The sequence below is a fragment of the Tyto alba genome, unplaced genomic scaffold (assembly GCF_018691265.1).
Source record: "Tyto alba isolate M040663 unplaced genomic scaffold, T.alba_DEE_v4.0 Super-Scaffold_11, whole genome shotgun sequence".
NCBI classification, from domain to species: Eukaryota; Metazoa; Chordata; class Aves; order Strigiformes; family Tytonidae; genus Tyto; species Tyto alba.
In genome coordinates this window covers 7,119,993-7,147,491 of record NW_024881273.1, presented here as the reverse complement: position 1 = coordinate 7,147,491, position 27,499 = coordinate 7,119,993, and the positions used below count along the sequence as shown (strand labels likewise).

General features: G+C 43.1%; 1 protein-coding gene across 16 annotated transcripts in view; it reads right to left on the bottom strand.

Moving 5' to 3' along the window:
- DNM1 (dynamin 1) overlaps window positions 1-27,499 on the bottom strand; it is a 69,483-nt gene that overhangs the window by 27,045 nt on the left and 14,939 nt on the right. For 12 of the 16 annotated variants that reach the window (XR_004409841.2, XR_004409842.2, XR_004409843.2 and 9 more), the window contains exons 2-13: window positions 17,841-17,914; window positions 16,513-16,662; window positions 15,244-15,447; window positions 14,622-14,720; window positions 13,763-13,923; window positions 12,544-12,686; window positions 12,332-12,467; window positions 11,090-11,157; window positions 9,888-10,026; window positions 1,663-1,749; window positions 1,385-1,455; window positions 879-930 (exon numbers count right to left, since the gene is read on the bottom strand). Coding sequence is in view for 12 of the 16 variants with exons in the window: in XM_033011900.2 (XP_032867791.1) it covers window positions 879-930; window positions 1,385-1,455; window positions 1,663-1,749; window positions 9,888-10,026; window positions 11,090-11,157; window positions 12,332-12,467; window positions 12,544-12,686; window positions 13,763-13,923; window positions 14,622-14,720; window positions 15,244-15,447; window positions 16,513-16,662; window positions 17,841-17,914 (1,384 nt within the window). In the remaining 4 variants the exon portion in view is untranslated. Of the gene's footprint in view, window positions 1-878; window positions 931-1,384; window positions 1,456-1,662; window positions 1,750-6,572; window positions 6,712-9,887; window positions 10,027-11,089; window positions 11,158-12,331; window positions 12,468-12,543; window positions 12,687-13,762; window positions 13,924-14,621; window positions 14,721-15,243; window positions 15,448-16,512; window positions 16,663-17,840; window positions 17,915-27,499 lie in introns of all 16 variants that reach the window. The other 4 variants (XM_033011901.2, XM_033011891.2, XM_033011895.2 and 1 more) reach the window with 1 other exon arrangement.

Here is a 27,499-nt window from a genome sequence, read left to right as displayed (position 1 = left end):
ATGGTTGGCCAGCCCAACCTGCTGACCTACCTACCTGCCTGCCAACAGTACAGAAACAGTCTGCATGTTTATGTGCAGGGAGAGGCAGTCAAATATGTTATAAAGAAGATAGATGTCAGGAGAGAATGTCTTTAAAAAGATTAACCAAAAGCACTTGCTTCCCTTCTCCATGAAGCTGCTTGTAAGGCTTTGTTTCTACAAAATCTTCTAGCTGTCCCATGTCCCCAGCAAATCTGGGAAAAAGTGTCATTAACCTCTCTTTAATTTTATGTACACTCCTTCCAGTTCCTGAAGGAATAAGGGAATCCCTCCCCTCTACTGCTGTCTTCTCATACATACCCAGTGCAACCATCACTATAATCACCCTTTGTCTTCCTGTACATAGGTTTAAGTATTTCCAGTGAAGCTTTCCAGAAGAGAGAGTCCATGAACTCTCTTGAAATCCCTTTTGAGAAAGCAGATACCACTGATGGGAAAAGACAACTAGAAAAGACAATTCTGTACTGTCACAGTTCAGACCTATTGTTCTGTACCCCTCACTTCAGCAGAAGTGTTAGCGCAACTAGTGAAGGGGCTGAACAAACAGGTATTTACACAACATTAATAGGGATTTCTACCAGAAAAGCAAGACCAGATCTTGATTATCAAGCATCCATTTCCCTCTACAACACTCTCTCTCCATTACTGCTACACGCTCAGTTCTTCCTGACTACAGTGAGCCTAAAACACTATCCTCCAGGTATAAACAGAGTTTGATAAGTAAAAAAACGCCAAACTTAGAGCACTGCTGCATCCAGCCCAGCACTTGTCCACCTGGTAGCTTCCAGGTAGCAAACATATCCTTCTTGTAGCAGTGAAGGAGATGGAACTTGGCCTACCTGGTTGCCAGCTGCTTTCTTCTTGCTCATCTGGCTGCTCCTCTGCTGAGCACTGCAAACAACAGCAGAGACATTCAAAACCCCTCAGGCTCTTCTTGATCACCTGAATCCTGCTCCCATCAGGTAGCTGCTAGTGGGTGCATGCCCCTCACCACTGGCTTCCAAGCCTTGATAACCCCATCTGTTTCCATCTGCTCTCTCAGCCTGGTCTACTGATCTTCTCACTCCCACCTGAACCACACTTGGGTCACTAACCCTCCACAGCTCTGCTTTCCCCCCCCCCCCAACCCTAATACTCTAACTCTCCCTTCTACACATCCCTATTCTCCTCCCCAGCCTTGTAATACAAAACCACTGAAAAACAAGCAATACTGAGAGCTGAACCATACTTTGGGACCACAGCATCTGCACCAAGGCCTTTTCAACCCATTTACTGGAGCAGCTATAGGACAGAGCCACAGGAAACACATGCAGAGAAGTTGAGGCAATAGGCTGTGGGTGCTTACTTGGCAAAGCCAATGAAATCCTCATGGTTTGTGTTCATGTAAGCCAGCTCGATGTCTATTAGAAGCATGACCTGCCAAACAGAGGCACAGACAGAGCAAGACAGAGGTTAGTGATTGACACTTCTAACAGTCAGGGGCAGACAGAGCCCTGTACATCATTCATCTGATCAGCCCTCTGCAGCCAGACACCCCTTGGCTCAGGCCCCTCTTGCCTAGACTCTCCCTTCAAAGGTGCCCCCACCCAACCTCCCCTCTTACACACACTCCTGGTCCCCTACCTGATCTTTGGTCCTGCCTTCTCTCTCACGGATGTGAGTAGTAACAATCCTCTCCATCTCCTCACGCAGATGAGGGTACTGGCTGAGCTGCAGGAGACAGAAACCACGTGCACATGGGAAAGGGAGGTATAAAGCGGGGAGCAGCCCCCACACGTATGCATGCATACATAAACCCTGCAATCAGATATTTGCAAGGGAAGTTCTAGAAAGCTGGACTTGCAGACAGATTTTTCCAAGTTCCTGCAGGTCTGCTGGGGGAAAAAATAATTCCCTCTTGCTCTGGGCTTCAGAGAAAAGCCCTTTTCACTCTTGCAGCAACCTTTCTGCCTCACCGGAGACCTGCTCCAAACCCACCACATTCTTCCTGGCATGAGGCTCTTCACAAAGCCCAGATGCAAATACACTGCTTATTGGTCATTGGGTTTTTCCCATTCAAGTGAACAAGTTCTCTAGGTGTTCAGCATCTCATTGTAGTCAGCTAAGTAGGTGGATGGCCTGTTGCTACAACCTAATCCTATGGGAAGTCTCCCTGGGAAGTGAAGTGGATTTCAATTCCCATTTGCTGAGGCACTAAGCGAAATCATCTGGCCCTCTCCAACACCTACAAGCAGAGACAGAGGATGTGACCAACTCAAGGTTACATGTCTTCAAGAAACACTGTGCTCTGAGCATCCAGCTGCTTCTGCCTGCTCTGTGCCTGTGTTGGGGCAAGATGACATAGCTGAGGTCTACATTCACATCATACCTACACCACACTTTTTGTCACATTACTGAGGAGGGAATAATTTCGCTCCCAGAGAAACAGGACTTTACTATCTGTGGTTCAAAAGAAGAATATCTACAGAGCTCATATATCAAAACACTTCCAAAATCAGCAGCCTTAAAGCCCTCTGGGTTTCACACAGCAGCTACCCACTTCCCTAGTTTCATAAGCCTCTAGTGATTTCAGTAGCAGTAACTGTACGCTTCTCAGTTCATGCCCAGCACCGTCAAATGAAATTAACCCTCCAGACCCAGGATCTACCCCTTTCTTCCCCACTTCGCCTGCCCCCTGTGAAACAGTTCGCCCCCCTTTTAATATTATCTCCAGTCTGACTATAATGTCAAACAGCACTTCCTAATATCAGTCTTTTATATCTCCTTGAAGGGGTGTATAAAAAAAAAAGAAATTTGCCTATGATCTGTACTGCATTTATTTTGTTCCTCCAATTTACATGAGAGCTGCTTCTTAAACTGGTTTGGGCTTTTGTTCTGTATACATAAGCAATTATAACATGCTAGAAGGAACTGGCTCAAAGTGTGCTGCATCACTACTGGAAGCCAGATACCACACTAACCAGCAACAATATTCCCAACATGTGACTATAGTCCCAAACCTTTTCAGCACCCTTGCAATCAAGCAAGTTGCAATAGCCTGGAACTGAAATCGAGGATGAGCTTTGACACTACCTATTTTCAGGCATGTGATTTGTTTTGAACACCTCCTAGAGAGGCAGGAAAAAAAACAAGTGGAATTAGTGCTCCCCACCACCACCTTGTCTTGAAAGCACAAACTGGGTGTTCTCCATGATCTTTTTAGTTCAGGCAGCTGGTTGCTTCAGACACACAGGCAAAGTTTCCTGTTTCCTTTGGTGGGTTGGCAAAGGATAGATGGGCAAGTTATGTCTAATAGAAAAACAGGAAGTTGGAAAACCTCTAAGCAAGTCTCAGCTTCTTTGCTTCAAATTAAAAACACAGTCAAACAAACAAAAAAAAAAACACATCAAACCTCCCCTCACCACCCCACTCCTACCCAGTACAAATGCACACAAAGTGCAAATCAAGTTACGGTTTATTCAGGACCCAGGTCATTCATCAACATTCATGTGCAAAAATAAATTGACAGCATCAGTCCCCATGCAGGAGCTTCCAACCTCAAACATGCACAGAAGAAGCAAGGGTTGGCAAGGAAAGAGGACACAGACAAGTCACAGGATGACACACCACCAGGGAACATGCAGTAGGGCATAGAGGGGCAAGGAGTTATCACCAGCAGTACAAACAGCACCCAGAAACGCCATGACTCTGAAAGACAGGAGAGCAGGCGACCCTTCAAGGGGTTAAGTCTGTCAGCCTGGGATCATGTCCCAGCTCAAGTGGGTTTTCAATCCTGTTTTAGCTGCATTTGCCTGTTTAATCAAAACACAAGCTTACAGCCCTCTTTGAAAACCAATTTGTCCCAACAGTCCTTAGTTCCCCTCTTTGCAGATTCCAGGAGCCCTTGCCAGAACACCAAAGATCAACCGTTAGCTGAAGGGTTGCTGACTTGCAAGACCTTCCTGCACTTGCAAGATGCTGCAGTGCAGTCTGGCACGGAAGGTTCCTGCTTTTGGAAAAACACTAGCTAGAACATATCCTCCTAAATCTAAGAGTTTATATGCTTACATCAGCTTTTTGTTGATTTTGGAGCTACTCTCCATTTAACCAGCTGGAAGAAGCTCAGAATCAGGCCAGAGAACAGCTGTTAATGGCTACCTTCTCTTCAGCCCTCAACTTTGTCTAATAGTCAAGAGATAGTCAACTGCAAATCTCTTTTCATACAGGAAAACTGTATTTCTGTAGACAACAGATGTGTTTTCTGCCTTCTGTGTTCTTTATTGATAGTCTCCTATTATTCCATCTATGCAGCTTTATCAACTGCACATACAAAAATTTCTTCACCATCTGGGGTAAAATGAAATAACTGTGACAGCAGACAAACAATAACACACAATAGTTCAGGACAGCAACAAATGAAGGCTACAGGACTGTTAAGCTAATTCAAGAGGTGTTAGCCCAAGCAGTCTTCCTTTCAAGAAGCCTTCCAGGACTTCTAATGAGTTTAAAGGTTTGGTTTTGTCATCTAAAAGGCAGCATCAGTCCATAACACAGCGGGCTGTGTATTACCTTACAATTAGCATCAGTCCTAAAGTAGCCTTTTCCAGATGCCTTCCCTAATAGCACATGCTCTTGTCCACATCAAGCAGTTGGAGCTATAACATGCAAGATAAATATTGCAAATTAACTAATACCCCTGAGCTGTTACTACCTTATGACATCAGAACCCATCTCAGGTTGACTGCTAATCCTAAAGTGGTGTATGGCAGTTACCTTCTACTCTTTTAGAGGGAGATACAGGCAAGATTAAGCTTCTCACTACATGTAGGTATTTGATTTTAAGCATTACTAAAACCTTCTTTTTACTTTCCAGTACTATTACTATATATCTTCATTCAGACAGTTATTTCTTATCTCTCTTTAACATCTGCCTCCCTGCTCTTCCCAGCTTTTATTACAGCCATTAGTCTCCTACAGTGTCACTGCTACTATCGCCTTCCTTAAAGAACGTATCTTGTTTGCATCACCTTGGAACATCCTCACAGGGTCCTCCATCATGTCATGGATCAAAATCCACAGAACAACCGGGTATACAACCACTCTAATGATGTGGTCCAACAGAGAAACTGGAATTCAACACCCTTGAGGCTTTCACGATCCTTCTCCTTCCCCACCCAGAACAGACATCTCCAGCCAGATACAGAGAAGAGCGTAAGCAATCAAACCCATCAAAATAAAAAATTCTGTAAGAGAAACAGGCTGGAAAGGAATTCCTCTGCATTGCCACGCCACATCAGTCCCCACAATCTGGCAACAACATGACTCTGCAAGAAATTGACTGAGCAGAGCTCAGGGCACATCAAATAGCTCAGGGCTCCTTAACAGAGGCGGAGGTGCGCTCTGTATTCTTAAGTACAACCAGACCTTATTAGCTCAGCTCTCACCTTCGCTCTGAACTCGTATCAATTCTTAACTTCCCTTCCTTCCCAATTTAGGGGTTTACATTGGTGAGTCTGGCTGTAATCCTGGAGGAACTGTAATTTTCAAGTCCTAAAATAACTCATTAAACAGACCATTCTAACTCAGCTTCCAGAACATACTTCTGTTGTGCCACAGACAGGTTTCTGGCCCCTCACTGGTAAGTCTAACACTAATTGCCACATCTGACTTTTAAAATTTTTTTTTTTTTTTTTTTTTTAAGGAGGCATGTGGTGCCCCCTCCTGGAGGAACCAGCCTGGCAAACAAACCCACTCCTGCCCCAGCCTCTAAGCGGTGTGGACACCCTCCACGACACTCAAAGCAGTTTCCCTCTCCACCTGCTGCTGCCCTCAGCTAGCCTAAAGCACCACCTCCTGTGGGCCACAGCATAGATGGAGAATTATCCACACTACCTCCCACTGAGCATAGTTCATGGAGTGAGATCAGCAGGAGAATGATGCAGAGGGTATAATGCCTGGAAAAGCTTTTCCCCAAGCCTTCTGGGACAGTAACCTCCTGTTAACTCTCAATACCTCTTGCAGAGCATCTTGCACCTCAAACTTTTAGTCAGCTGTTTTGTATATGCTACTGCTCAAAATAGCTCTGCAGACAAGGTGAAACCTGCAGACCGCTCACACTGTGGGGATGCAAGGTCTTCTTCTGGCGTTTTATCTTCTTCTAGGGTATCTAGATTTTTTAAGGGGGTCCCAGTAAAAACAACAAGTTCAAACACGCAGGCAGTGGCACAGCAAATAGGGTTTGCAAAGGGTCTGGTCCATACTGAGGTGAATGCCACTAAACCAGAGAGAGGAAAAGGGTGTGTTAGAGTAATCCACTGGATCCCAGCTCATTTCTCAGCTGAAGGGCCCATCAGCTGATGCCTGCTTCTCTTGGCCTGCTTTTAAACTGCTCATATACTTGCAGGTTGCTGCTCTCCTTTAGATGCATCTTTCTATCTGTTTTCCCCTCACTAGGTTTGCTGGAGTTTCTGGCGGAGGGTGTGTGGAGAAACAGCATGGGCGTGTGCGGGAAGGGGGTGGGCATTGACCTTTCTTTGCATGTTTTGTTTCTTTACCTTTTCGCTACACTTTCTGATGGTGGATGTGAGCTCACTCACTACCATATCCACACACTTCAGACTCGGCTCCTTCAACTTCTGCACCTGCTTTTTCACTATGGCTTCAAAAGCGAGGTCAGGCGTGAAGAGACCCGTTCTGCATGGCAGGGGCAGGGCGGGAGGAAGCAACGAGGAAGAAGAAAGCGAAGCAGAGAAAGAGCAGGAAGGAGGAAGAAAGAAGGAAGGAAAAGGGAAAAGAGAGAAAACACAAGGCAAAATGAGAAGTGAGATTTTGGTTCATTCCATTAGTTTATTGAACCAGGTGATCATTGCTATGGGGCCTGTGCACTGCCAAGTATCAGGAGAGTCTGCAGGCAAATGGAAGTGGCGAAGGGGAATGAGGTAGGAGCAGCTGGGCCAGTGAAATGGTGAGCTGTCAAGAGCAAGATGAATAAATGGAATCCCTCAGGGATCAAGTGATCTCTTCCTGAAGGAAAGCTTCTTTGGATTTTAAGACAAAGCTGCTTGCCACAGCAAGCCACCGCCTGTCCTAGATGCTCACCATGTCTCATTTCCCTTTGTGTCAGGGATTCTCCTTTCCTTCCCACCATGGTTATGTCCCCTTCATGTCTTCCTTGTTCCAGCAGCAGGAAGTCCGAACAGGAGCCAAGCCAAGACTTGCAAAGGTCTGTCACTTGCATCTTGTTTTGGCAGAACTGAACTGATTCGATGTGTCTCAGTTTCAGGGATTCAGATAAACTGCTCCACTTATTGGACATATTTCATCTCATTTGCCTTCCTTGCAGCATTAACTTCCTCAGTAAGAACAGATGTACCCGGTATTCAGGAAAACACAAACATGCTACAGGGCATCCATAGCTATACAAAGCATCTGTTCTGCCCCAGCTAACCAATAGCATCAGACCCAATACAGGCCTGTTGAAGTTTATAAGGAAATATTAATTTCCACTGATACTAAGTGCCCTGTATTCTCAGTGGCTCCACTATTAAAAAGCAGAAAGTCCACAGAAACTAAAACTACTAAAATATGGCCAAGATTAATCCAATCCAAGAACACTGAACCCAAAGAAGTTTTCCAGCACATCTTTAACACTTCAGAGCTTCTACCAGGATGCTCTGTTACAGCCTCAGTTGTTTTAGCATGGGGCATTACTGCTCTGCAAGTACTTTCAAGGGGACAAAGTCCCCTTAACATGAGAAGGACATACTGCCTTTCTGAAAGTAGTTATTAGTCAAACCTGGGGTGCCTACAGCTAACAACCAATCCAGGGCCAGCTATAAATAACCACCACCTCATTCAAATCAGATATTTCCCCCTTTCGCATGTCTGTGAATAACACCTGCAAGAGTATTAAAACTCTGCAACACATTATAGGACCTACAACTAGTCTGTCTTTTAAGCAGCAGAGACTTGGAATATGTTACAGGATTCAGCTTCACTCAAGAGTCTCTCTCAAGGTGCCAACAATGCCCCTTTTGAAGCAAATCAAGGCCATTTCCAAAGTTCACATCCTCTGACTCAGCAGCAGTTTCCTACTAATCCAGTTGCCCTGCTAAGCTTCATATACACTGTTTCATTAAAAAAAATCAGTTCCTTCCAGTACCTGAGTATCACCTGAACTACATTATCTTGTTTCTTTAGATACAAAATTGTAACCATGGCTACTAGAGCACACACAAAGCAACTAGCACTGAAGTCAACCATCAAATTCCTAGCAGTAGGGTCTAAGCTAAACCAGAATGCTTTAATCCTGAATCTGTGACATTTCCCCCCATCTCTGTAGTGTCTTCTCCCTTATTTCCCACCCGGCTGTACCCACAACCCGATCACTTGAGGAACGTGCCACTGTCAGAACAGATGGTCTATTCTGAAATTGTCAGTAAAAGTGGAAACAAAAAGAAACAATGAAGAAGGAAGTGGGAAATGGAGGGAAGGATGCAAAGAGAAAGAGTGAATGGGAGATTTTGAATAGCAACAAATGGATGGAGAACAAATCAAAAGAAGCTTCAGAGGGCATGAAAAAGGAGGGCCCTTCTGATCCAGTTAGCAGGCGACTCTGGATACTTGGCAGCCCGAGGGCCTGTGCTTACCTGTCGCCAGGCTCTAATGGCAATTTTCTGGGTGCTCCCCACAGTCACACACCCCAAGAGAGGACAGCAGGACAGCAAAAGGAAGCTCCTCCAGCACTCTAGAAACCTGAGCAATCTCGCACTGCATCCACTTTGCTTTCCCAGTCTGTCCTGGGGGGCAAAGCATGTGCCTGCATGCCTGAGCCCTTCTATAGAGGTTCTTGGCCCTAAGGACTAGGCACTTCTGCAAGTGATGGCAAGCATCACTACTTGGGCACCTTTCCCCAACCCTGCAGGGACAGGGTGTCAGACCCTCCAGACACCTCCTGCAATGCCCATTCACCTGCACCTGAATAGTCAGTGGTGATTCCAGTCTCCAGTGCCCATATCACCACCCTAACAGAGATGCCTTTTCACCAGCACCTAGCCCTGCCTGAAGCAGCAAGCCATGGCTGAGAGGAATGGAACAAGTCTTTATCTTGCTGCCTTTCAACCTTAACCTCAGAAACAAAAGCTGCCATATCCAAAGAACAGTATCAAAGCAGGTTCCCTCCCTCAGCCCCAACAAATATCAGTATGGATCCCAAAGGGAAAAACCTGAAGCCCCCTCAGAGAGAGCAGGACCCCAGAGGTTGATGGACATTAACTTGCTTCTTCTCAGCCATGTGCTGCTCTTCCAGAACAGGGTATGGACCAAGCCAACCAGAAACCAAGCCAAACACCCCAGGAACATTTCCCTTCGATACAGCCTACAGCTATAACTGCTGCAGCCTCTGAAGTTCAGTCTCATACACACCCCAGCAACACCCAAAGGCTAGTTCGGGATTAACCCTCTCACTTCTACAAGAGCAGAGGGGGCACAATTTAAATCCCAGATTCCAGCTTAGAAAATAAACCCAGATTCTAAATTTAAATCAAGTATGGCCGCATAAGAAATATCCTCGGTTTTAGAAAGAATCAGGACTGATGCTACAGACAGAGGGGTGGTGGGGACATCTCCAGCACCCCTCAGCTCTAACACGTTCAAGGAGCAGGGCCATGACCCGTGTCCCACAGAGCTTCCCTTCCTGTTTGGCTTGTTGGCTGGATCGCCCCAGGCTGGTACCACTCAGGTCTAGTCATGCTGAGGAGGTGGTTAGAAACACCGAGTGTGGCTGCAGGCAAGTCCCTGCCCAGGTCACAATGCTGCGCCGCAGCCAGCGAGCGGGTGGAAGGTGCCAGCTCCATGCTGCCTCTGGTTACCTTCTTGGTGCACTGTCTAACGGTATTGATTAACTCCGAAATGACCATGTCCACGCATTTCAGGCAAGGTTCTTTAATCTTCTTCACCTGCTTTTTCACAATGGTCTCAAAGGCCATGTCGGGTGTGAAGAGACCGGTTCTAAACACCCAGGGTGGGGACAAGACAAGGCAGGAGGGTGAGAAGGGGCAAGGAGAATGTCACAGCGTTACACACACATCTTGGAGCAGGCACTGCCATCACTGAAACCCGGCACGTGGGGCTGGGAAGTGTCATGTCCCCCGGAAAAGCCCTGACTAAAGTCCATGGAAAATGGGGGACACGGCACCTCCCAGGAAGGAGATGCTGAGGGCAAAATGGATCCCAGCTGGAGCCGTGGCCAGGCCACCATTTCACCCCAGCCACCGGGCCTACAGGTGGACCCCTCCACAGCGTATTTGATCTCAGAGCTGTGCAGTAGATGGGAGGCCTTTTCTGAAAGATTTTTCTTAATGATTAGGACACTAACATATTTGATACCCTTTATCAAGCTCAGCTAGTGACTGAGCAAGTGACTGAGCAAAAGAAAGGAATGAAAATAAATCTAGGTCAGTATTTGTTCACATCCCAGCATGCAGAAAGGGCTCTGACAGGCACCGGTCCCTGCTCACCTCCCCAGGAGCAGCATGACTCAGGGTCTCAGGGCTGTCCTTTGACAGCTAACCTCTGCTGAGGGGAACACAGCTGTGTTTGCTAACTATGTCCTGGGGCCACTGGGATCCTGGTGATGGGCACCCCAATGCTCCCTCAGATCTCTAGGGGAGGAGGTGCTCAGTACCAACAACTGTTTTGAAAACTGTTAGCTACTAAGGAGGCAGAAAGTGAAAAATCAACATTTTAGCTTTAACTAAATGAAGGAGTAGTACAGGCTTGCATCCCCTCTTTCTATCCTTTTTTATGTCAAGACACAAGGAGGGAGAAAATGTCTAGTCACAAAGGCAGTTTTACCTTTTAGGCTTCTGCGACTCTCACAGGGGAAGAGTAAGCAAGCCAACTTGGATGATTGTCCCTATGCCCAGATTCAAGCCACCAGGGTAGTCCAAAGAGCTTATCCTTCCCCTTCAGCTGACCTACCGTACCTCTGAAGTCTTCAACTCCGTTCGAAAGGTCTAGAGGTATTTACAAGGCTATGCAGCTAATGGTCTGCCTAGTGCGTGATACGTGCCTGATACCATGGATGTTCTTGATGGCATAGCTAATCTCCCGCCGCAGCTCCTTTTCATCAAACTCCATCTGCACCAAGAAAGAATTGTATCAGAAACTGTCTGACACCTACTTGCACAACCCCAGGATACACACAACAGCATGCTTTACAGAGAAGAGGTCCCATGCCAGCACTGCCATGTGACAGATGAGATATCAGCCCAAGTGCTGGATACAGAGTCCAGCCATAAAGCTTCTGTTGCCAATGCAGACATCCTGGACCAATATGAATAGTTAAGGGCCTACATTTACAAATGCCAAGCCCCAGCAGCTCTCAAGGAGCTTCTTTGAGATAAAGCAATAGGACTGAAGTGCTAGATTGCTTTCTAAAACAAACTGTTTTGTCCCCCGAGATTTAGCATGAGGTCTTGGCAGTTGTTTTTTCAGTGAATACCACAAATAGATTTACAATTCAGATACAAAAATGTATTATCCAATACAAGGCAGGCTGTTGTATTTCACTAAAAAGGCCTCATCTTATTAAAATGCCAAATGAAACAAAATGTAGAAAATCCAGGAGTGGAATGATTTGGCTCAAGTCTGTTCCAACTGACATAAAAAGTTTTTCCGTACCACTTCTAATCAGGTTGGTGTACTTTGACATCCAAGAAGACTATCATTCAACAGAAATCCTCTTCAACTGTTATGCCAGTAGAACAGTTTCTACACTGTTCCCACCTCTAGGCCATTGATAGGGGACAGACAGAAGTAATCCCAGGTATACCTACATCATCTTTCTTGCTTCTTGCATATCTATTAGGGCAACTTTAGGTCTAGTCTGGTGCTCAGGATCAAGGAAGTACACATTTCAGCACCATCTGTACTATGTGAAATTCCATCAAAATAGCTTTGACACAACATATCTGCAAGTCATTGAATTACTATTCTTTGTGATAGAGGAAGTTATTTTACACATTTATTTTAGCATTTGTGAATTAAACCAAAGAAATAGTCATTTAACTAAGAGAAAGTTAAGTTCTGTCACAAGGACAGGGACTGAGGGAAAGGTCAGTACTATGGGAAGGCTCCAGTAAAAGAAACAAAATAAGTAAAAAAGGCGATAAAAGGAAAAACATGAAACAAAGTAGTCTAAGGGAAAGACAGATGATGAAAGATACCAAGAGGAATAAGGAGACAGACAGAAGAAGTAACAAACAACAGGCAAGACAACAAAATGGATGTCAGCAGCACAGGGAAGCAGTACCTTCACCAATTCAAAGGGGAAACGCTCATGGAAGATACGGTTAATCCTAGCTCCTCCTGAGAGCTCATAGGTATCAATTTGGTCTCCAGAGCCTTCAATGCGTTTCTCAAAGTCCACAGCAAACTGCTGGACCATCCTGAAAGAAACAAAAAGCATGAAGTCATGGCTGAGCAGTCATCTCCAGGGAGGGACATGCAGCTAAGACCACTTACTGAAGCAGAGCTTTAGTCTTGCGAGCAGGGTCATCGGGACGGAAGTTCTTGTACTCCTCCACCTCCTTCTCAATGGACAGAAGCTGGCTCTGGAGCTTGTTCCGCAGCCCTGGCAGGGTGTCACGGATGTGGTTGGTCAATTGCTGCACAAGAAAAAGGGTTAAGATGATAATAAACCTCTGGGTAGTTACTAGGAAGAGTATGCTACCTCCACACCACAAAATAAAGGGGAATGCTCCTCTCTTCTGGGTTCAATCCTTCTGAGTGGTCCTAATACAAAAGTCTATCCCAGGACAGATACCTGTTATGAACTGAGTGTATCCTGTCTCCCCAGCTCCTACCTCTTGCATCTCTGTATTCTTGACCTTCATTTTACCTTCTAGTCTGGTACAAAACTTCCATTCATACGAGCCCGCTGTTTCCAACCCCAGAGTAAGCTTCACATACAAGTATTGGCATTTGCTAATTACACCAGGGTAAAGCACACCCAAGATGGTGGTTAAGCACTTTTTCAATTATAAGGGTGACAAGGGTGGAAGGAGCCAAAGCCACTGATTAGGCTCTAATAAGAGGGCTTCCACAGAGCTCATCTGTGGAGAACTCCAATTTAAAGATGAATACTTAAATAAGGAGGAAAAAGGACAAATTATTCTTCAGTTAAAGGAGTATTTCAAGCGAGCAGAGAAGGAAGCAACAATAAATTGCTACTGTATGAGACAGGAGATAAGACAGCCTTAATAAATGCGAAAATGACTACTACTATCACACTGAAATCCATCTTTTCAGCTTACTGTTACGTACAGAGACCACTAGAAATTCAAAAGGTATCTTTTAACTTAACCAGAAAGACCTTTCATTCTGATAGTGTAAATGCCACAAACCAACTACTGATTTTGCACCAGTGTCAGAGAATAAAGCAATGCTTTGCCTTTGGTGTGTCAGCTCCATTATTGGCTTTAACGTGTTTCACTGTATTAGTATTATACAAATCAGGCAGACTTCATAGGACTTGACACCAAAATGCCTTCTATGATGCAGAGGAGAAAGAGTTAACCAACATTCACAAGTCTCACCACAGCAAAACAATCTGAAGTATTTATCACTTTGTTGACCACAAATTTTAGCTTTTCTTGCATTCTTCTATCTCAGAAGAGCCCTGATGGTCAGCCTAGCCATTCCTGGGACACAGCGGGCAGCAATTCTTAACTGATAACAGTACCTGGTTCAATACTTTCTGCAGATAGGGGGTTCCCATGCGATCAGCCATGTGTCTGTAGGCTGGGTGGGAGAGAAAAAATTTTCTCTCTGCAGCCAGAGCTGCCTGAATGTCCTTCTTGCCATCAATGTCCTTCTGACTTCTGTTGACTACACCAATGTAACCTGAAACAGTGGGGTTAGAGATGAGATGGTTGCAAGGATGAGAATGTAAACAGGACTCAGACTGAGAGGGAAGTTACCCAGCTGGCAGCACTGCAAAAGGGTTATTCTAGTGGCAATACATTAATAGGAACCAATTGGAAGATTTTAAAACTAGAATTGACTCTGAATGGCCTAGGTTCTGTTATTTCAGTATGCAGCACAAATATGACTATGCAACTGAGAATTTGCTTATGTATTACTGTTCCCCCAATCACAAAGCATACCCTAGTCTCATTCATTTGAGACTTCTCCTAAAGCCCTTAGGATAGCTACTCTGCTATGGCTATACACAGCATGTACTGTAGTCTAAAATTATTTCAACTGATACACTATAGCAATCTCATCCAGATAAAAGATAAGGGGAGTCTTTTAGACAGAAGTTCCATTTTTGCAGCCTGCCTTACGGAAAGAAGGAAAGAGAAAGTAAAGATAAAAGCATAGGCTATGCTTCTGCTAGGACTACATATCAAAGTAAAAATCCTAAGAAGTTCCTGTTAACAGCATGACTGATCCCTGTTCCCCAACTTTTCTCAGCTCCAGTTTGGAACAGAGGTGGCTTAACCACAAGTTGTAGCAGATGTTGCAAGAAGGGGATGAGGCCAGGACACCTCACAGGGAAAAGAGGAAGGAGATCATGGACAGTGCATGAGAAAACATACCTCTACGAAGAGGAAGTAATTTATTTTCTAATACATCTCGTGCATCAGTTCCTTCATCCATAAGATCCAGTTTAGTGATGACTCCAATAGTACGTTGCCCTACAGAAAATACAAACGTGCGCGAGTTGTTTGCTTGATCAAGAAAAATTTTCCTCTGTTCACAGAGCTTACAGATTGCCCAACTTGGCTACTCAAGAGCTCAGACTCGAAATATTACAGTTCCCATCATGTCCAAGATGCCATGAGAGCAAAACAGACAACATTCGAGCTCAGTTCTCATTTATATCCTGCTGAAACATGCACATGCTATGACACAGAAGTGAGGGATTTTAGTGCAGATTTTCCTACTTTTCTCCAAGCAGAATGCAGACAGCTAAAGGAAAGGAAATCCTTCACTCTTCAGAAATGGGGCTCAGACAAAGGAAGAAGAGGGAAATAACAAAGATTCTAGGACACTAACTGTTAACACTCACTAACACCTCTCAGAAGAATGCATGTTGGTGAAGATACAACCCAAGACAACAGACAGGTACCCACAGCTACTAGACTAATCATAACCAAGAAGTAAAAGGAAAATCAAGTCACTGTCTAGTAAAGTCATGCTCAATTAAGAGACATTTACCTTGAGGATCCACCTCCTTTGCAATCTTCAGGGCATCAGAATTGGCTAAATCAGAGTTGGCTGGGGATACTGCCAGGATGAGGCAATTCTCTTTGGTGACAAACTGCATGAGCATATCTCGGATCTGAAACTCAATGTCAGGGGGCTGGTCTCCTACTGGGACTTTTGTCATACCCGGTAGATCCACCAAGGTCAGGTTCAGGACTAGACACAGGAAACAGGAGATAGCACAAGTGTTGAGGTAGGAATGTTCTGGTCTGAAGTACCACCTGCAGCTTTAGTTTCTCCAACATACACTAGGCATAACAGATGCACACAGATGTTTCTAGCTCCTTACTGTTTAGTAAGAACTGGTTGCTAGTTGTGACTGTCAATGATCTCATCATCCTTTCCTTTAACTCACTTATTTTCACACTGATCAGGGAAACTGTACCCTCAAAGTCCTTCCACACATGCTACACTGAAAGGGAAGGGTGCACAGTCTAGTTTTTCACTTCATAACAAAGACTGGAGTCAGAAGAGCTGGTTCCATTCATTAAGAGTTGTCCCTGGTATTGAAGGGCTCAGTTCTGACACCCTTATAGAAGGGAGACTCCTGTCAAAGTCAGCTGGGCCTTTGCTGAAGGACTACAATATGCAGCCCTATAACTGTGTAATTGTCTTGCTGAGAGAAAAAAAAATAAAACCAAAAATCAAGCACAAGTTCTACCCAGCCAAATGCTATGAGCTGCTGCTTTCTAGAAAATGCCCATACAGCTGCTCACATTTAAAGAGCTGGCAAATGTGGGACTATGTCACTCCCTTTTAAGCTGAATTCTTCCACTGATAGCTGTGTATGACATAGGCATTACCTGGAGAGGACTATATAAAGTACACATTTACATGCAAAGAGAAGGCAAGTGTTCTTCAAGAAAACTATTTTTTTTTTCCATTTATTTGTCCAGTAAAGGCATATCAGAAATCAAGGAGAGACAACAGGTCTTCACTAATGCCCATACTGATGGAGAGGAACAGCCTCAGGAACAAGTTTCTGCACAGACATCAGTTGCTTCAAGGAGAAGTTCTGCTAGCAGTCAGTTACTTCAGCTGTCAAAACTGTTTTAGCAGTATGGCTAAGGCTGGCAGTTTGATACAGCATGGGCCAGGCACATGGACAAAGTCAAAACCGAGCACACTCCCCATTTCATCTGTTCTTTCTGTCTTTACTTCGTAACAAAGCAGCAACCTGTCTCATCTGTCTTCTGACTCAGATGCTGCATTAGGACTCACCATGGGGAGAATAGACTCGAAGATTGATGGGCACAGGGGAAATCCCTTTGTTGGAGCCAGTAACACGATCAGTTTCAGCCTCAATCTCCAGACGGACCTCCTCAAAATCTGTGAATTTCTTTCCTTTGCAGTGTAGGAACTCACCATATTCTATTTAAACAGAAGCAGAGAGTCAGAAATAGTCACTGAAATCAGAGAAACACTCAAAGCGTAATTAAAACATCATGTCCTGAAGCAACACACCACAAAAAGCAGTTGGAGGGATCAAATCTGGCAAGAGCCTTTCCCACTAGGACCTGGGAGGTTGGCATAGAAGAAGTTACTACAGTCACGTCATCTGATCAACATCTGAGGGAATTCAGTTAAGCCCATCGTCTTCACAATCCAGCTTTTGCCTCAGCAGAGGTGGCATCCCCACTTGTCTTCATTCAAGTAATAATCTAGGACCTTCTCTGCTGATGCTAAGCAAGCTTTGCACGCACCTGTCTGCAGCAGCAGTGACTTCCACAGCGACACTGGGAGATACCCCAGTACTCAGGAGAACTTGGACTAGCTCTGTATTAAAGTGCTGGGGGTAATCAACAGTCTCATTATGTAATGAGAACAGACTCAAGAGAGCAAAAAACCCCAAACTTTCTCTTGTCATGGTTTTGAATTGGCTGGTGGTTGGGGTTTTCTGTGTGTCAGTCCCTGAATAGGCTAACCAATCCAAGAAGCCTCTGTTCTAAAAATAAAAGCCTCCTAAAAGTCAAACTGTCTCCTCACAGTAGACAAGAGGACTGCCATGGATAGATCAAGTTCATCTGATGAGAGGAAGAATACCCTGAAACATCCACTTGGCAGCTCCTGGATGAGATCCTAACTTCTCTTAAGGGGAATGGTAATGAAAATATCCTGAAAGTATGTAGCAAAACCAGTGAACTGCCCAAAAGACCAGCCACAGAACTCCGCAGTCTTTATTTTCCAGATCCCAGTTCATTAAATTATCTCACCCCCTTATTTCAGTAGATTAGCTGCAGGGTCATCTGGCTTTTAGGTCTTACCCACTCGGAGTCACAGCTGCATAAGCAAAGGAAAATCGTGATAAGTGTATGCATGAAGCCTTGCCTAATAAGTAAAACCAAAAAAAACAAAAAAAACATTTTGCTTCTGAACATTTAATGCATCAGATGTTAAATAGGTAGGACTGAAAACCAGCTGCAGGTCATTTTTACTGGGGAAAATTATTATTTATTTTTTCCACACTGAGCAGTGCCACTTATCAAGTAAGACCTTTCTTGACTAATACAGCAATCCAGCTGGACACACGGGGAAAGTAGCTCACATACCTGTGCTAGAATTTACCAGCTGCAGGACCAGTGGGCGTCTGGTTACGATGCCAGATCCACGTGGCAGAAAGTCTCTGAAAAGAAACAGGAAGTTTCAGATGAGTGAATGATCATTTCCTTCCCTTTTCACAGCTTTTTTGCTTCTATAAGCGTACGCGGATTCGAAGGGAGTCTCAGCCACTGGCACAAAAATGTTTCAAGTACTAAAAACCAAGTGCTTCTCCTCAAAGGGAATAAGAGCTTGCTCACTCTTCTGGAGAAGTCTATATTCACAGCACATCCCCTCTAATCCTGTCTGTAACAGGTATAGCTCCTTCAGCTGAAGTTTCAAGCTAACTAACAAGCCCATTTAACACAGCCATCTGCACTTTGGAAAAAAATAATCTTTCATCAGAAAGAAAAGTTGAAGCAGAGCCCAAAAACTAGCACATATATAGCCAAAAGGAGGCAATTACCTGAACTACAACAAAAATCACTCATACCCTGCACTTTGGGGTTTGAGAAGACACCACATTGTTCCAGCATGCAAACACCATATGATACATCTGAAAGAATAAAGAGCATCCAAAGGCTTGCCTCCACCCAGGGTTTCTCCTGGATAACTGCTCAAGACAAATATTGCCAAGGCAAAAGCAGCAGCATCTTCCTTACGTAGTCACACTAATCCTGAATTTCTGTGTGTTTCAAATCATTTCAAAGGAAGGATGCCTTGCACTATCCTTCTCTGAATGCTGACTTAGCAGCCACAGCCCCAAGTTCTCATTTGCTTTTTCTTTTTCCAAATCCAAGTGCTTTAAGCAAAGCTAGGCATGCTCACTGCATCTGCTTTGAGAACTGCATCTGGTTTGAAAACCAGGCCACAAGTACTCTGATGTTCACATGGCTCTTCAAAAGCCACTGAGCATTTCTGAAACTATAATCGATTGCTTCCTTGCCTAGTGGGAGAAGCACAACTTCAAAACATGGTTCCTACAGCATGAATATAGTTTTCTTTGTTAAAATAAGTCCTAGCTATATTGCTGTGCTTCTAGCACACATCCTTCCCTCCCTTGATAGCTGTGTCAATTAATAATTTTGCTAATTCAGTAATGACTAACTACTCTGAGTGAGAAATCCAGGGCTCTCCATTTTGAGCATCTTGCTGTTAGTCCCACGGAGTTTAACACTGACAAAGGATGTGAAATGAGGAATGAGTTTGTGTTTTAACACATCAGGCAAGGACTTGAGCAGTTTTCTTTCAGCTCCTGGTTTGGCCACTGATTTCCTATGTAATCCTATGCAAATTCTTCTACTTCTCTGTATTTCCCTTTCCTCAGCTGTAAAAGTAATTCTCCAGCTGTAGGGCTGTCAGAATAACTTGATAATATCAAAAACTGCAGAGTAGTTTCAAGTAAAGGGAGAGTAAGGAGGCATCCTACAATCTCTAACACCTCAAAAACCATCTCCTGTAAATGACTAAATTTGGAGTAATGATACTGGTACAACTCTATCAGTTAAAATAAGACTGTAACTCATTATTTCAGCCTTTTCAGAAATGTAGAGAGTTAACTGGGGTTTGTCCTTCATTTGTTTTTCAAATAATACAGCTCTAGTTTTTCCATTCCAGTGGGATTAATCCTGGAATCTTTGAGGCATTGCATCATTCTAGCAGCTTTCTGCTGCCTCATCTCCATTCCTATAGATGTCTGTGGTCAATATGTGAAAAAGTCCTACCCTAGCATCAGTTTTTAGCATAACAAATCCATCTGAGTTGCACTGACTTATTTTGAACTTATTGTACCTGAGAAAAAGGTATCCTATTACTACAGATTCCCCTTCTAGCATGCTGAGACAATACTCTAATTACTGACCTCCAACTTGTAGTATGAAATCCTGCTTTACTGTAGGAAAAGTACCACTCACACACAAGCATGAGCTCTAGGAATTCAGATTCCACTCATTGTGCTCCATGTTTTCCTGAAGCTTACTGCCTTGGCTAAAATCCTGATTTCTCTGTTGTCCTTGTCACAGCTACTAAAGGAAAAACTCAGGACAAAGGTAGATGGAACACTTACATGGTATCTGGGTTCCAGCATTATAAAAAAATTACTCCATTTATTGTGTTAATCGAGTAGCTCCTAGGCTATTCCAAGGGAAAAAAAAAAACACTAAGTCCTCATTGAAGCCAAGACAACAAATCCATTAGCCAAATCTAGTCACCTAAATTAACAATTTTAGTGCCGTTCTAATTCTGAATGAAAACATGTGCAATCTGATCCCTAATATGAGAAAAAGGAATGTGTGTTCTTATCCATGAACTGTTGGGGGGTACTTGAAGTTCAACTTTTAAGTTTTCTCTATGCTTGACACCTATAAAGAGTTACAGCCAAAAAGCTTTATAAAGAAAAACTGATGTGGCATCACCTCATTGTATCTATACTATTTTGTATTTTTTTATTCACCTTCTTTCTCTCTTCAGTATCTGGGACAAACTCCTTCCTCCTTCTGCTCCAGCTAAACCTTTCAAATCATAAACACTAAAAAGTACGGATTAGTAAATTCTTTGGCAAGTTGGCTGGGTGCCAAGGAGAAGGCACTGTAGGGAGTCTTGCCTGCCCTCTTGCAGTAGGCATAATAAATTACTTCTGTAAATAAACTACAGCAGAGCACATGTGGCATGGACAACACACCCAGCCCAGGTTTTGAGGAGCCAGGGGAAAAATCTACACACATTCCTATTGCTCCAGAAAGAGCAGCACAAAGTGATGAAATTAAGTCTGAATCAGGGAAACTATATATGAGATAAGAACAACCACATGCCAAATGACTTGGGCAGACAAGAGCACAAGGTTTAGATAAACCGGCTTATTCAATTCCAACACAGGAGATGTACGGTAGCAAGGCTGGTGGGGGGAAATAGAAGGATGGAGCAAGTCTTCAGAGATAACATGCTGTAAAGCTCCAAGTGCTGCAATGACGGCAGCAGGGATTCCACTTGTACGACAAGGCAGCCTCTAGCATGACATCAAAAGCAGCCTCGTTATATACATTGCTATACAAGACTTTGAGCCTGAAATATGTTAGTCAATTATATGTTGAGGGCCCTAGCCCCCTGTTTTCCTTCTTCACTTCAGAATCTTCAGAACTGAAAATTACTATTTTGTTGCTTTGTTTGTAACATGCAGAAGCGGCATAACAACATTTGATTTCCTATGCTTTTAAGCAGGAATATCACACTGCTACTTCTTCGGGTTAGGCTTCATCCAGAAAACACAGCTAAGTATCAGCTAAAACAGACAGAGAAGCTGTATTCAGGGAATATAAATACTTAATTTGCTTGTATCTTTTTTGCTTAGCTAGTGACTCAAAATTCTCTATTAAGGTATCAGTTTTAGCAATGCAATTCCAAGCATTTTATCAGAGTTGGAACACTAAGCTCAGATCAGCTACATTGCCCAATCTGTCAGTTATTGGAAGACTGACTTACACATATTTCACACATCTTTTTTTAACTACTGTCAGAGAAAGGATATTGAACTAGGTAAGTTTTTGATTGGGTCAGTGATACATCTCCTATTCTAAACCAAGACAACAAAAAGAACCAAGGATGAAACCCCTAATGGGTCTCAGGCTGAAAAAGTTCAGGCAGGGAAGTGACCTGAAAAGGTATTTATTGTTATATTTTGCATTGTTCACTTCTGAAGTGCTTATACATGTTCTCGACTAGCTTCATAGCTACCTCAGGGCAAACCAAATCACATCATCCCTTCCAGTCTTATTTCTATTTTAGTATGCAGAGCTGCATTAAAGTACAGATTTGGGCTGAAAGCTGCATTAGTAACACAATAGTAAAAAAAAAAAAAAATAATAAATTGAGGGCTGGAAAACAATCTAGCAGTTACTGTAGAGCAACATTCGAACAAAATCCAAACACATTGGAAACATATTAAGGCAATCTCAATGTCATGCAAGAAATACATTTACAAACAGGGCACTGGGGACTTGAGGTTTAGCAATGAGGTTTTCCTACTAGTTTTTTAAATTAAAGCCAGATACTCTATATGAAAAACCTCCATGTATTCAGTATCTCAGAATCCTACATAACAAAAAGGTGCTATGGCAGAAAAAGCATGTTTGCTCCATAAACAAGTTTGAGTTCATTTAAAGACTTGCACAGTACAGAGAATTAGAAGTTAAAGGTAACATGGACCAAAGACATTTCCCCCTAGACTATTTGTAATACACAGGAGATTGACAAACCGCTTGTATAATTCAACATATATTGTATGGAAAGGGAAGAAAACAGTAATACATGTTGTAAAAAAAAAATCCATATGAAAAGTTTGGGACTTCCAGACACATCAAAACTTTCAAACAAGTTTCTTGTGTTTATACTTTGCCACCACAGAGAAGAAAATGTGACTGTCTCCATTAGAAGAGACATGGATGAACTAGTTTGCTGCAGTACAGCCACATTTGTTCCTAAAGAATACTCACAATTTGCTAGTCAAAAATAAAACCAACAAACTTGTTTACTCCTTTGGTCAAACACATGATCTTGGTACAGTATTTTCTTGTTAAGAGGTAACTAGATCTTTGGAGGAGACTTCCAGCACCTCAGTGATCATTACTGGCATATTGTATCTGGCTCACCTGCTTTGCTAGAATAAATGCTCTCATATGTGATAAACACAAGAGAAAAGTGATTGCATGAGCAAGTCATCTTTGTGCTTTGCTAGAAGTGCTTAGGCTCACTGTTCTAGGTTAGTACTCTAAGGCTTAGAGATTCCCTGCAACAGTTACAGTGGCATTTAATTACCGCAACACAGCATTTGCAGGTAACCTGCATACGATCTTGTTGCTGTGACATTCAGTAGTGGCAACCATAACTTCCTACCAGGGAAAGCCAGTAACATACAAGTGGCATCCCTGTATATTGGCTCTGACTACAACTGCTTAACAGCTAACTACTCCACTTCAAGCAATGAGCACTGTGCATTCCCTCCTTCCATCAAATTCAGGTAGGAAAACACCTCTGCTGACCATCTCCTTTGCACTGCATACACACTATGTTTTTGCAGCTCATTGCTTTAATAAGAGGCCCCCTGAGGTTTGTCAAAAGATCACTATGTAGTACTGACCAAGACATTTCATTTTAGCTATAAACACACCCATGAAAGGAGACTGCAATAATGCAGATCTTCAGAGAGACACCCAACAGAAACACTTTCTTTTTGCTCACATGTTCTAGAAACCTTAATATGGCCAGACAAGAAGGCTTACTGTAATCCTTTATGTGGCACTACAAATGCATTTCCACAAGTCCAGCTCTCAACCCAGCAAGAACTCAATTTCAGAACAGAAAGATACGTAGAAAACAGACACACAGGGAAACCCAAGAACATTTGTCAGCTCACAGGGCAGGCAGCTAGGACTCTGGACTATAAAATTAATTTTGCTCTTGGTTTATTGAGCCTCATGAACAATTTACTTTTTCTACTGCAGAATTAAAGTGGTTTTGCACCTTCTCCAACCATGGTAACTTGTATTTCTGAAAGGACTTTGAGTCAAAGCTTTTTCATGCATGATTTTAGTCTTCACTAAAGTTGTAACAAGTCATCGGCAGCCAACAGAACCAAGCCCATGGCACCAGCTCTCATTCTAAATGGAGAACAGACCAAATGCTTCTACCACCACTTATTTTCCCTCCCTCCAGGGAAGCTGGAAGGCTTGTAAAGCTGTTTGTAGAGGGCTTTGAAATACAAATCTAGGCCTAGTCTAGATATACCAATACAGCATCCTTGCAGTTTATTGTTAGTCAGTCCTTTGAGATTCTTGGATTAGAATGCACTAGAGAAGGTAAAGCCTCAATTGAAAAGCCCAAGCAACAGCTTATGAAAACATAAAAGTAGTTCCAAAGAACAGAAGAGTGAACACCACCATCTGATCATTTAATTTCAATTTGATTTCTTAAACATCTACAGACAAATAGGGTATTAAGGAATGTGATTAATCCCCAGTTTGCATTATATTAGTTTCAGAAAATTAAGATTCACACAGCCTCCACAATTTCACATTGCTGTTTCTGCTGAAATTCAGTATTTATTTCCAGTGTTCTGGTAGAGCCCAGGGAGAGCAATTCTATCAGAACCACACTGCACAAAGCACTGTGCCAATACACAGCAAGAAATACAGTTTCTGCCCCTATGAATTTTGCTGTCTTCATTTCATCTGTCAAGTCTTATAGTTGATCATTCATCACACACATCCAGATTAAGAATTCTTCATTAGCTCATCATGACACAATGCATTACAAGAATCTCAAAACAATCTAGTGGTGTCAGAACCTCTGACATATGACTCTCCTGATCATTACACTGATTAGCAACACTCACATCCTCTTCACACAAATTGCATTCTATGAACAGTTTATAAATCTCTATGAGCAGCACTATCTCACAGCACAACAGCTATGTTTTTTCAAACATATTCTTACTACAGCATGTGCCTCAAATCCTTAAAACAGGTTGACACCTATGCAACACAGAATATCTGCAATTAATTTATTTAATATTTATTTATTAATTAACTTACTATTAATCTTATTGACTGCTAAAACAAACACCTCAGAAATGGTAGTAGCTTTCCACTTCTTAGACATTAACTCAAGCCTGGTGCTCCTTTGTAACAGACATTATCTAGTTCTACCAGAAGATAGAAGCCTGATGCAGGAACTGCCCTTGAGAGCACCTTCCTGGTCTGATCCCTCCAGTGACATGCAAGTACATTCATAAGCAATTCTATAACTCTAACATGGGGCAAGAACAAGGACAAATATGTTCTCTCCTCTGCCACCCAGTAGGTTAAGAGAGCTGCTTTATTGATTTAGACTTTGCCTTCCTGCTGACTTTGTGGCCTCTGTGAGCCTTTACCTTTCCTGAATCAAAGTACTTCTCTAAAAAAGCCAGACAGGACAACATGAACAGCAAGAATTTAAAAGCAGATGCATTAAGAACAAAAGCACCCATCAACCTGCTATTCTCTTTTTCTCTGCCCTCAGCTCTCATTTTCCTTTCACACTGCATCATGTGAACTTGGACACCAGTCCTACAGACTCATAATCACATGGTAAGTATCATTCCTTGGTAGCCACATTTTTTCCATTTAGGTTAGCACATTTAGACTTGGAGAAGCTGAAGCCAGGAGATATGTGTTATTTATCTGTTAATCTGCACAGCACAACAGTGTACCTAGCCTTGACCCACAGTGAAAGACAGCAGTTCTATAAGCACTTGGTATAATATAATTTCTTAGGGTATAATTGGTACTGGTCACACAATGGATACATATAGAAAAAGACCTTTTGTAAGTACACCACATTCCAGCATACTGGCAATATTATTGTGCACAATGATTCATTATTCAAGAATACAATTGTGAAAAATAAAGACAGGCAATAGTTCATGAGTGTCATCATAATATACATGTTAGCAGAAACAAAAAAATGAAAGAGAACGCTTCCCACTGCCTTGTACCTTGAGTTCCTATTTACAGTAGTGCTAAGGGAGGTTAACACTATTGTGCTGACTTGGAACACTTACAATTGCTTTGTTAATTAGTTCTGGCACTGAAACGGCATCTCCAACACCTAGCCATTTCTCCCCAGTACAGCTCTCCAGGCCAGTAGCTGAGAAGGGCCAAGCAGATCTCTTCTCAAGTTTCAGAATTTGCTATACATAAGGTGAGTTCCTGGAGACCACCTTACAAATTCCACAGGTGCTGTCTGAGCAAAGCACAAATGCTACTATAAGCTGGACCCATTTATAGCATACTACTGGATAATTTGCAAACAAGAGCCAGCAGAGATAGGTAATGAACTAGAAAGTAACTTCTGAAGTTTGCACCTTCTATTCTCCTATCTGCCTTGAGTTCTTCTATTCCTTTGCACAGCATCACAGTTGATACCAGCACAGGTCCACAGCAAGTGTGTGGGGTATTCTGAGATGCCTTTATTAAGGTTTTATGCAGAGACTGAGGCATTGTGGTCTTCAAACATGAAAGGACAGCAACTATGCTAATTCACTGTAAGAAAGTGCAGAAGTAGATTGTATTACATGTTCACACACCATCCTGCTCCAAACCCAACATCATGATTCTTACCACAAGAATCACCCATTCTGTTTCCTCAGCACCTTTCACAACTGACCAGGATGTGTAGTGTTCTGGAGCTCTCCTGAATCTTTTTCCCATGCTGTGCTCTCTCTTTATTCAAAGTAAGAAAACAAAGTAGTGTATTCAGAGTTAACATATGAAGTAAATAAAGCCATGTAAAAAACCTATATTTACTGCAAAATCAGCATTTCTAAAGCCATAATGATCCCATATTGCAGGCTTTACCAAAAAGACAGGAAACCTTTCAGGAGACTGCCCCCTCCAAGAGAATCCACCTCCATAGAAAACTGCATGGCTGGCTGTTTGAAAGCCTACATACAGCAAGTGTGGGGAGTCAAATCCAGCTCTTCGTGAACAAACATAATGGTGGGGTTTGTTTCATTGACATTTGGGACTAAACGATGTGCCATGGAGAGACAGCAGCTGAATGAGCTTCCATCTCAGCCACAGCGCTTGTCTTCTCATCATGGGACAAAGCCCAAATACTTGGTCATTGATCTGAAGAGGTGACGGTCTCCAGTACTGTCCCCTGTGTCACCTTCTTGGTAATTTTTGGTAGACCACAGGTCTTCTTTCCTACGGAACGGGATAAAGCCTTCTGTTACTAAAATGTATTGTCATATCTATGTGCTCTTGTGGGCCTCTGGGAGGACCCATGTGCCTTGAACACCAAATGTGTTAATCAAAAAGTTGTTTCCTACCCACTCAGAACACATCTGTTGAATCAAGTCTGATCCCCCTCAGCCCACACAACTAGGGGGGATAGGTCCTGTGCAATCTCCTCTTGCATCACTGACACTTCAGCTGCAGTACCCATGTTCAGACTGCAGCACCTTTATAAACACTGCTAAAGCAAAAAGGAAAGTGCATAGCAATTTTTACATGAGTGCTTGCTTAAAAACAGTGCTCTCCTCTACCACTCCCACAGTGCACTAAATCTCTTCCAGAGTGCACTAAATTCTGCTTTTCTGGCTTATCTCTGGCTGCACAGACTGGTTCCCAAGAGTCACTGCAGTCAGTGCCTTTCTCATTCACTCTTTCCACATCTCCCTTTTTATCTCAGCCCCTCTCCTGCACATGCCTCTATGGAGGTCTCTGGAAGCAGTGGGATAAGATAAAACATTTTTCTATTGTTTATTTTTATTTTAATCCTTTGGGCTGATTTTTCTGTTTCACACTCGACTAGCTTCAGGGTACATCAAAATCTGGAAGACAGCTGTATGTATTATGCCAAGTCACGGCTGCACCAGAGCCTCTGTGCACAAGTTAATCTGATGCAGAACTACAGACCTTCATGGTCGTACTGCTTCCACAGAGCAAGAAGCAGCCAGGGAGGTCAGAAGTATTCTTACACCTTAGGTACTACACTTTTATTCAATGGCCTGGGGGCCTGTCAGCCCACAGAGTAAACTGGCAGAGCCAGAAGTTTGCCCCAGGGATTTCTGCTGCTATATGTCTATGGTAATTCCAAGGAAGACAGTATACTATAGTTTTATACTTGGTAGACC